The 10,936-nt window shown below is 32.1% G+C and overlaps 1 protein-coding gene across 1 annotated transcript; it reads right to left on the bottom strand.

The window, feature by feature from the left end:
* Positions 1-724: 724 nt before the first annotated feature.
* MGAT4C (MGAT4 family member C) lies at positions 725-10,190 on the bottom strand. The gene is made up of 3 exons (XM_037847163.1): positions 10,044-10,190; positions 4,990-5,137; positions 725-2,615 (listed from the first exon to the last, which is right to left on the bottom strand). The coding sequence occupies exons 1-3, from the start codon at positions 10,188-10,190 to the stop codon at positions 1,474-1,476; spliced, it is 1,437 nt and encodes a 478-aa protein (XP_037703091.1). The 3' UTR covers positions 725-1,473.
* Positions 10,191-10,936: the final 746 nt, after the last annotated feature.

Raw genomic sequence — 10,936 nt, 5'->3', positions numbered from 1 at the left:
AATAAGCACCCAAATGAATCTATATAACCAGAGTTTTGAGTTTCTCCATAGAAACATATGAAGCACCCTCCATTTCTTTCCATAATATACCCTTTCCTTTTTGTTCTTCAGCAAAAAATAGGAAGGTGAGACAAACTCAGGACATTCTGAAAAAACATCTTCAGCTTGCACTACAGCATCCTGAATCAAATTATAAACATTTTAGGGGCACATGCAATAGAAACAGCTGTTCAGCCCTGTACAGTCAATTTAGTAAGGCTTGACTAGCATTTGGGTGCACATACTGCAAGAGCATCTTTTAGGACACTTAAAGATTATTCTATATAATCAAATGATAACATGATTTGTGGAAGATTTTATCAACTATTTCTTGATAACTTAACTTATCATCTGAGACTCATGTAGCAAACAGAGAACAGAATGCATAACCCATGGGGGAGCCATCTTGTTTTGAGGGAAAGATCTTTGTCAGGATATCAAAGCATACGATCTCTCCTGGCTCTTCTATGAATTAACTCTTCGAGTCTAGAAAAGTCAAATAATTTCTGTGATTCTTACTTTTGCCTTTATAAGATGAGCTGTCCATTTAAACTCCAAAAAAGTATATGATGATTCACAATGAGTTCAACCACATGAATTTTAATACAAAACATATAAAATCAATTGCAAAAAATTTCTGAATATATTGTAAATGTTTATAAGAATTAACTAATTATATGCTTTCTCTAATTTCTTCTATTAAATGTGTGTACCCAATGTAACCTGAAAATATTGAGCTTAACTTTATTCTTTTTGCAAAAGGGAAACTAGAAAAAGACTGTTTCCCGCAGAGAATTTATTAACAATAGGTACTCAATTAAATATTTTAAAACAATGCCCCCTTTTATACAAAGAATCACGGAAGAGATTGTTTTAAGTATTTTCTCTCCTTCTTTAGCCCAACTATATGCAAAACTCTATTGCAAAGACAACACTTCTACGAGGAGATATCACTGTAGTTGTACAGAAGTCAATGGAAAGTAATTTTACAAAGAAAAAGAAAACAAATTATCATTCTAACCAACTGCATATTCATGCAGATACTTAATACAAGCTATATGATGACCACTGTTCAAGAATCACTATCCAAGAAAATACATTTTCTTATTTTAAATCCATCATGTCATCCTTTGGAATTTAGTTGAAATATTCAAACTAACATTATAACATTAAAAAAAAAATCATAAAGTAGCATTAACTATGGGATGATATTCAACTTCAGGGTTAAAACAAATACAAGTGTTTATTAAAATGTGTATTAGAGTAAAATTACACTGACAATATGTAACCCGAAACTGCCAAGACGTTTAACTTTTCTCTTAATGTATTCCATCCACTGCTTTCCCTCCAATAGACAAAGGTAGCAAAAGAGGAAGTTAGCAAAAAAGGAAACAGGAAGATCTGCTTCAGGAACTGAATGATTGATTTAATAAGTTAAGGAGTCCAAATGCTAATGCTCCTAATTATCAACCATTCCTTTTGTGTTTTGGTAACATATATCCTAATACAATGAATATCAAATGGAACTTTTTGATTCACATCTGACATTTCAAAGTTTCCATTTTTGAATTCCCCTAGTCTTAAGTAAGTAGAACATTGTATCCCTCTTTTTCGGGGCATAACTTTTTCCCCAACATCTAGTGCTCCATGATGTAAAATGTCATTTTGCCGATCTTCTGTTCCAGTATTCACTTTAATTTTGCTGATTATAATTGGATTTTCAAACTCAATCACAAAAACGTCTCCTTGCGAAGGAGGTTTCCCCCAAAAGTACTCATCAACACTACTATAAGCCTTGCTTGCAACATAATTTTCAAATACATTCATGTTGGTATATAAACTTGCAGGGGGGTTATCAGGAATGTCAAATGACTCCTCTTCAAAATCATCATCTTTCAGCTTGTTCTCTGTTCCTTTATATGATGAATAATAACCCATGTGCTGAAAGAGAGATGGTTTAAAACGTATCACATTTTTCTGAGCCAGCAAACCTCGGAAATGAGTCAATAGCCAATCACAAGGCATTTCTTGATAAAACATTAATAAAAAATGTGCCAAACGTGGGAGATCATGAGAATGATAGAGCTTTCCAATATAGCCAAGTTTAGAGAACTCAAGAGTAACCCAGTAAGTTCCTTTTAGGGATGTAATAACTTTCTTGATAGCAGTTAAGAAATTTTTTGAACATCGGACATCATCTTCAAGCATTACATAATAGTCTGAAGTATTCACACAAAAATTAAGCAGAAAAGCATAATCTACATTTTGCTTGGAACGAAATTTGACTCTATCTTCTGGATCATTATAATTTCTTTTAAGGCCATCCAGGATTGGGTAATATTCCTCAGGAGCATGTATAACTATTAATCTTCCAGCGATAATATGATGGGCAAATTTCTGTGTAATATCCTGGACCATGACATCACGCCAGGAGGAATTGAATTCTGCTAGGTGAACCACCACTGAAATTTCCTTCAGCTCTTCATAGCTGGACTGCTCAAAAATGGACTTTATTGTCTCCAGTAAATAGTTCCCTTTCTTTCTTTTCACTGATGAGAGTCCAATTGTAAGATACCCTGAGGAAAACAATTCAGAAGGAAGACAAATAAAAAACATGGAATGGGTTTCGAATAGCATTGAGAAAGAAAAGAAAAATACAGGAAACGAAAATTTAAAATTAATTTAGGTCTGTTCCTACATTAAGTTAAACTAGTAAGCGATTATGTATAGAACATTTTTTTATTAAATTAGTGAGCTGAATATATAAAGATTATAGTACTTTATACATAATTGATATTTTCTATGGAAGATAAATTGAATATTAAGTATACTGATGCATGGGCCCTATCACTGTAAACACTTGTTTCTGAAATTTTAAAAATGGCTTAAAGTGTTCTGCAGCTTACTGTTCTAACTAAGCTTAATGTTCTAATGTTCATACCCAAGAGAGAAAATAGAGAGATGTTTAGGTACTTTTTTTAAAATCTGCAAAAGAAGACAAGGCACATTTAAGGCTGACAAACTGGGCTTCAATGATTAAAAAGAAAATTAAGGGTAACATTATTTTAATCATCTTTAAATTTTTCACAGAAATTGTCTTATATTTTCACTTTTGTTTGATCACTGCCATTTTCTTAAGCCAATAGAAGTCATAATTAGACTTAACAATCTTAATATGAAATTTACGTAGTATCTTATATATGAAGCCATCAATATCATAAGCTATTTTTGAAAAACCTTACTATTGCTCAAATTTTGGATATATTTTCCCAAGGTATGAGTATTACTACTACCTGTGGTTTGACACACATTCTACAGTAATTTTTTCTAGAGAAATTTTTCTTCATGCACTTACAAACTATAATTAGAAATTAACTGCTTTTAGGGAATATTAATAAAAATTACCATTTTCCTCTGAGAAATATTGAATATTTTAATTTAAATATGTTCATTTTTAAAGCTCTCATTCTCATGTGTCTCAGTACTAAACAAAATGTCTGAACTATTTGGAAAATACGGAAATATTTATATATATTTTAATATATATAAAGTTTTAATATAGATACCTATGTAATATGATTTGTGGGATACTGAAAAAGACCCTTCCAAGAATATCTCCCTTAGTACTTGGTCAGACATGTTGAGATTTGCAAATTTTGTTTAAATATCTGGGTTTAAGACCCTGACTGGTATTGAAACACAAATATATTATCTGGAACCATTAAACATTAAGCCACTGAAATCATTAGTATTCAATAATAGCCAACACTTACAGAATGCTTTAACATGAGAGGCAGGAGTCTATGTACTTTACATGTAATATATATTGGAATATTTATAACAGGCTTTTGAGATAAGTTTTCTATTATCATTATTCCTGTTTCACAAGTAAGGAAACTTAGTCGTAGTGAGAAAAAATAAATTGTGCAAAGTACCACACTTAGTAATGTTGTGGTGGCAAGATAAGAGCCTTGCTCTGTTGCGTTGCCTCTCTAAGGCAGTCAGCTTGTATGCCAATAGACATTAGCAAATTTAGCATGAAAAGGGAGGAATTAGTAGCATTTAAACACAGGTGCTGTAATGGATGGAGATGAAATAACAGTGGCAGTGTTAGGCAATTAGAAGGAAAACTAATGGCAGCAGAAATTTGAAATAGTGTATTGAAAGGAAGAGAGATCTGAAGAAACCTAAATTTACTTCAATTACAATTTCCTCAACCTGGTGACTACAAACCCACTTCGCATAAATACTTCTAAATAGGGAGCTAAATTTTTGTGGTCTGCACACAAGCTATTAAGGATTCTTTACATTTGTCTATGATATCATTTTATTTCACTGATTCTAAGGTTCATATTTTCCACACTGAAACATCTAAAAATAAGACTGCATGTTACAATAGGTGGCAACTTACAATTAAATTGGTAGTGCTTATACTTCCTTAGTGGCGCATTATATAATCATGCTTCTTAGACTCTATGGTGTCCTGTAACCCATGAAATGTGTAGCACATTACTTCTTGGCTCCAAAAAACCCAAAACAAAACAAAACAAAACAAAGCACATATTTTCCCAAAGTAACTTTCACTAATTCAAAACTGATGGCAAGTCATAAACTCAAACCGTACCAGTTTGAAAACTTAACAATATGGAAATGTTTATTTTTGAGAAATAATTTTTAAAAGTTTAAATAAGTAGATTTTTTCCGAGTCTTTCTTTATGGTTCTATGACAAACTGTGTAAAATTTCACATTATAATTATATACTTTATTTAATTTTTTATTATGAATTGTTAGTGAAAAATTGCAATTTGTGAAAAACTATTGAAGTCTTTCCCAAATAATACATTATATTAATAAAGCCCTTAAACTTTTACTGCTACACAAATGAAACAAGTTGTCATTATTTTAAAACAAATAATTTTATGTTGATTTAAAGGTGTAAAGATACTTACGCTTTCTTTGTAAAGGGGTGGCAGCCAGGTAGCGATAGGTGACATTTATGGCTCCTGAGAAATTAGATAAATCTTTGAAAGTATGCACATAGCGTTCTGAATTCAGTTGGTGTGTGGATGTTTCTCTTATAAGTTGTTTGTGTCCTTCCTGAATGACAAAAAGAGGCAGTGAAAAAAAATATAGATGATCATGGGTCAAGCAAATTTTCTAATTAAGGAATAAATATGGGTGGAATATATAATATGGAGACAGTTATATAAACCTCAATTACTGGTACCCAAAGCTCTAGATCATCCTCTCTCACTTCACATCTGACGTAAGTCACTGCTTTAGGATCGCTTTCCTCCATCCTATTCTTTATACTATAATCACATTTGCTTTTCTACAGCATACTCGAATAATGGCAATCTATTGATTAAAAACAAATCTCTGAATGAAAACCTGCAATGCCTCGATGGTAAAATTAAAATTCTTAACAATAAGTCAAGGATCTTCAAATTTGACAGCAATCTGCTTTACAGTTTCATCTAAGGCTAGTTCACACCAAATCCCCCACATTTGTCGTATGAAGCTATTTATTCTTCTCCAAGCACTGTTGAGTTACAAACCATACATTCATTCAGTGAATGAAAAATTTTAGGAATGATTAGGAAGATGTAACAGTGGACATGACGGCTGGATTTTGAATAATTTATTAATCATGAAGTTTTAATCAGCACTTATCTGGTCACTGTAATCAGAACCTTAGAGCATGGCCAGCCCTGGTCCATGTGACATGATTTTTTCAAATGTCCCCAAGTCAAAGAAATATGCTTATTCCTTTCACTCATCTTTACCATGAAAAGATGTTTGATCTTTTGTGTGTGTGCGTGTGTGTGTTATTCTGTTGGAGATTTAAGTCTGGTCCTTTTATATTGAAGATTCCTTATATGTATTTGGGAATGGATTTATGTCAATTACATCTTCAGGAGATTTATTGTAAAGAAAATATTCACATTTAGGTTAAAATATATTCTTTGTTAATCATTAATTGCTTCCTTTTTTCTCCTTTCTTTGAGACAAGTTCAGTGGTAGATTTTGATGAGCTAATCACCATTTGATCAAACCATTGTTGTTTATGCGTCACTGGAAAAATGATGGCTTGTAGATTACTGTATATAGTTTACTACCATTGGTAGGATATGTTTTGGGGCAATTTAATTAGAAAGAAATATTTATTTTTTGGTAAAATGTATTCAGCTGTGTGGTGACACATCTATTTATACCACTGGATATAGACTGTTAAACATGTGCAAACCATTAAGACTACAGAGAAAATGAATGAATTAAATACTTTGGTTCTGATATTTGGCTGTGGCCAATAAAACTTTAATTAAAACCTTGTTCTAAAAGCTTAGAAAGAACTCAGATTCAAGTTTCTCCCAGGTTGGAGCATTCCATACTTTATTTCAAAAATTCCAATGCCTAGGGAAAAGATGAATAAAACTGTTAAGTCTATGACCAGATAGGAATTTTCATAGAATAAAAGTTAATTGAGATTAGTGGACCATAACTGGGGAATTACAAGAACTTTCAATGGTCCCTGCTAGATCAAGAGTCATTGCTGAACATCTTTTCTGTATATTCAATTATGTTTATGTACTTACATTTGGGTCTTTAGTGCTGCATTTCCACATCTTATTTTTGTCTTGGTAATTTGGAAATTGAAATAAATACTTGAGCATTTTAGAAGGTTTACAGTGTATTTATCATCTGTAAGCTGTAGTCTTAAAAAATGCCTGAAATTAAACCTGAGATGCTAAATTTCTTATAAATATATTATTTGAATATCCTCTGAATTCTAGTGATTTTACACTTTACATATAAACATTTGCATTCATCTGTGTCTGTCTGCCAAGCTATAAAACAGTAGTAAAATTTACAATAAACATATTTAGTATTGTCAAAAAGTATTTGGAGACTCAGTTTAGCATCAACTACTTTAAAAGTAATACAATGGTGTTCACAATGATAGGGTCTAGGTATATAAAAACCACAATATGATGATACTGAAATCATTTTACCATTCTGTTATTAGGTGATATTAAATTTTAAAGGAAGTGCAACATATTAAAGATTTCTTTAAGAATTCTTTCCTGAACATGTAAAAACTAGACCTTTTCTGTGATAACTTGGAGTATAGCCATCCTGAAGAACTTAACAGAATATAAAATGAAATGCAACTTATATGATAGTACTTTATAAATTCTCAAGAACAAGCTTCTTTACACTTTTCAGCATAAATAAATAATGCAACTTTCACCTGAGTCAGTCTTGTTGGCTGCTTTCCAGATACCTTTACCTGGACAGCCAGGGTCTCCCTGGATGCCTTCTTTCTGTAGCTACTCTGCCACAGTGTATTTCTCAGTAATAAGACAAAGCTTTATGACAATCATTTTCTGGATGGGAATGTAATTCAGTGGACTAGCTACACTCTAAATAAATACCCTGGTGGCTACTTTGAAGATGCTTACAGCTTAGAGGCTAAGTTGATTGGGCATGCAGTGTCTCTTGTACTAAGTCTGTCTTATAATGGTATTTGTCTCGTACTCTGAGTTAGGCTTACGTTCCCACTGAAAGGCACATATATCTCTAATACATAAACAAGTACATTAAACCTGTTAAAATGCCCAGGATTTCAGGCCATAAATGGTTTTTAAATCAAAGAAAACAAAATAGAATGAGCTAAGTAACTACAGAGATTTGTTACTCTTAACTCTCCATTTGATTTCTCTGAATTATAAGTATGATTTCACTGGGAAATAAGGAAGGCAGGAAAAGAAAGACCTACTAACGTGTATGCTTAGAAAACTGTATGCATTGTGGCATTCAGGAGGCAAGAAGGAAAATCATGTCAGATAAGTTTACAAAAAATGAAATAAAGAGAATAAAAGTTGGAAAAGAGAGAAGTGTTAAAAAGAAACTCCATTGTATTCTAATAGGGGGCCAGTTTCCCATGAATATTGTATATTTTTAGCAGAACAATTTGAATGAAATTTAATAATCATGATCTATAGACTGTTTCAAATCGTTTTTACCGATCAAGCCTAGGGATAAAGTTCAACTCAAAATGCAATTTTAGTGAGTTAGAAAACATCTTCTAGTCAGTGAAAATTTACATAATAATAAAAATACTTTCATGCTTTATTTAACAATCATTTTAACTGACTTTTTCCAACTTTATAAAAGTATTTAAAAATAGTTTTGTTTTTTTAAAGCTAAGAAGCATTCTTTTTTCTGCGTATCTTTTACATTAGGTGACTAGACTGATGCTTAGACAGAATTATGTAAAAATTCACATAACACAGCAATAGCATTTGATTTTCTTACGGATACAGACTTTACTTCTTACACATATAAAGTGAATTTGAAGGGGTTCAATTCTGGAAAGATGTATGGGTATTTGTGGCATACAGTGGCCTTGTATCTGTTGAAAATGAAAGACTGAAATTGCACTTGAACATGCCTCCTAAGTGCAGCAATTAATCAAATAGAACAAACATCTTCCTATACCATGTGTTTGATTTACAAGATGTGATGTAATGTTTACCAGTAGACAGCTGTAAGAAATAAATTTTCATTACAATAATGAATCATTAATCAACACCTCCTCAAGTTATCTTCTTTAAGTCTACCAAATTCTATCAAAAATAACTAGATAACATAGGTCTTGCTCTGTTGTCCTTAAGTCTCATAAACCTAATACTCAAGTTTAATAACTACAAAATGTCTTTCATTAGGCAGTTGCTCCAGTTTGCTATATTTGCCCAAACCATGCCTTGTCAAGTTCTGTCAATGGATGGTGATTTCAGCCATTGTGAACTGACTGCTGATTGTAGCATGAAGGATCCACAAGATATACACCTACAATTGCAGGCAAAATGCCTGGGTAGAGTTGAGATCTAGGAATCTGGCACAATCACAGCATCATAGAATAGAGCTAATGCAAGCAAGATAGCTTACAGAAGACTCTTAAGAGGATCCATTCATGATTATATGGTTGTCACTTGGGATATGGAATAGTATCTGGCAAATAGTTGACAGTCAATAAATCATGTTCAAGTAATAAAATAAAACATGGTATTGGGGAATGCTTTTTGTGTTTATTATCATATTCTCTATTGCTAAGATACAAATTGAAATTTTCAGCATACATGTTGGGAACTACTTTAAAGTTCCCTGTGAGTCTAAAGGTTTTGGTTTTTTGAAATATGTGAACAGAAATGATAACTTAAGATTTAAGATTTTCCAGATAGTTAAGACTAAATTATGATAGTTATGCCCATATTATGCCCATATTATTCTCATCAGACATGAAATGCTGTGATTCCATAAAAATAACAGAAACTAAAGAATTTTTCACAATTAGCTAGACAAAGCTCGTATACATCATACCATATTTCACTTAAAAGTTCATTCATATATCATTGTTGATTTGTTCTTATTACCTATTCTTAACTACTGAATACTTTCCATGTCAATGTCTTTAACCCTTGAGGTCTTTCAGTGAATAGAAATATCTACGATGGTGGCCTTTTAGGGCTATTCACAACCCAAATGAGGTGTCACATATTTTAATACAACATAATTCCCTTCTTTAAAAGTTACTATTGATTAGTATGATTAATGAGATAATGGAATGTTGAAAATTTTGATAATAATATATAAAACTATATACTTTTAAAGAAAATTTTGTTTATTCTATAGTTTCAAATTAAAGCCAGAAAAAATCTTAATGGCTTTACATAATACTAATCGATTACTAACTTATTTGTAATTAGGTGTGATATTTGAACCATAAAATGTACAAAATTAAAGAAAACTTTGGAAGGTCAGTTGTAATGTTGGTAATATATGACTAGTAACAAAAAATAGATATAAAGTGCATGTGTTATAATTGTGCTCAAACTAAGGCTATCCCAATAGCCTAAGATTAAGGTTAGGTTACAATCAGACTAGTCTGTTTTGACTTAGACCTTATTTAGAACAAAAATAATCAACCTTCAAAACTTACCAGAATATAGCTATCTTCAATGTACAAATTCATGAATAGAAGGAAAATGACAAGGACACCTAAGAATGACACTGCAGAACGTTTTCGAAGGCATCTCATTTTATCTAGTATTTCAAAGATACGTTTCATTTGATGAAATTTAAACATCCTCTCCTGTGGAAAAGAGGCACAGAATTATAGTTAATAAGCCTTTATAAAATCTCACCCTTCAAATGTTTAAACTGCTTTCCATTTCATACATAAATTTGGCCATAGATTATTACTATATTACCATCAAGTCAATGCAGTGATTTATACATTGATGCAGAGTAAGAACAATGAAAAGCTGGTCACACAGTTATTTCTGAACAAGCGAACATCAGTAACAATAAACTAAGAAAAACAGGCATTTGATAAGAAAAAGAAAGTAAATACAAAAGAGAAAAACAGCCCAGTTAACTGTCATTAGTGAGATGTAACATTAAGGGAACCTCTACTGCCCCCTACCCCCCATATTATAATATAATGCAAATGGAAGAAACCAGAAATAAGGGCATATACTGGTTCTGGATTAGGGTACTGAAAAGAGTTACTGGGAGGGAATCAGAGAGAATTAAGGAAAGTCCGAAAGGAAGTTAAGGTTTGCGGGGTGAGTCTAACCACATGTTTGAAAGAGTCTTGGTTACAGTTGCTTTGTTCTTTGCCCAAAGATTTTGGTTAGATCAGTGTAGATCCTGGAGTGGCATAGCCACATTGCCTTGCTTGATCTACTAACAGATTAGCCCCTTGGAATGATTCATGGACTACAAAAAGGCAAAATGCGAGTCAGCAAGATTCGTGGTGATCTATACATTTTTTTCTATTTCACTCTTCTAAATTCTGTGATATACTCAAGTCACAGGATTCACTTACAT

This window comes from Choloepus didactylus, chromosome 8, assembly GCF_015220235.1.
Source record: "Choloepus didactylus isolate mChoDid1 chromosome 8, mChoDid1.pri, whole genome shotgun sequence".
NCBI lineage: Eukaryota > Metazoa > Chordata > Mammalia > Pilosa > Megalonychidae > Choloepus > Choloepus didactylus.
This window is presented reverse-complemented; position numbering and strand designations above follow the sequence as displayed.

Coding starts and splice junctions, on each gene's coding strand:
- MGAT4C (XM_037847163.1), bottom strand. CDS start 10,190: ATGTTTAAATTTCATCAAATGAAACGTATCTTTGAAATACTAGATAAA. Junction 5,138..10,043: donor TTGAAGATAGCTATATTCTG/GTAAGTTTTGAA, acceptor TTTGTCATTCAG/GAAGGACACAAACAACTTAT. Junction 2,616..4,989: donor CACCCCTTTACAAAGAAAGC/GTAAGTATCTTT, acceptor TGTTTTCCTCAG/GGTATCTTACAATTGGACTC.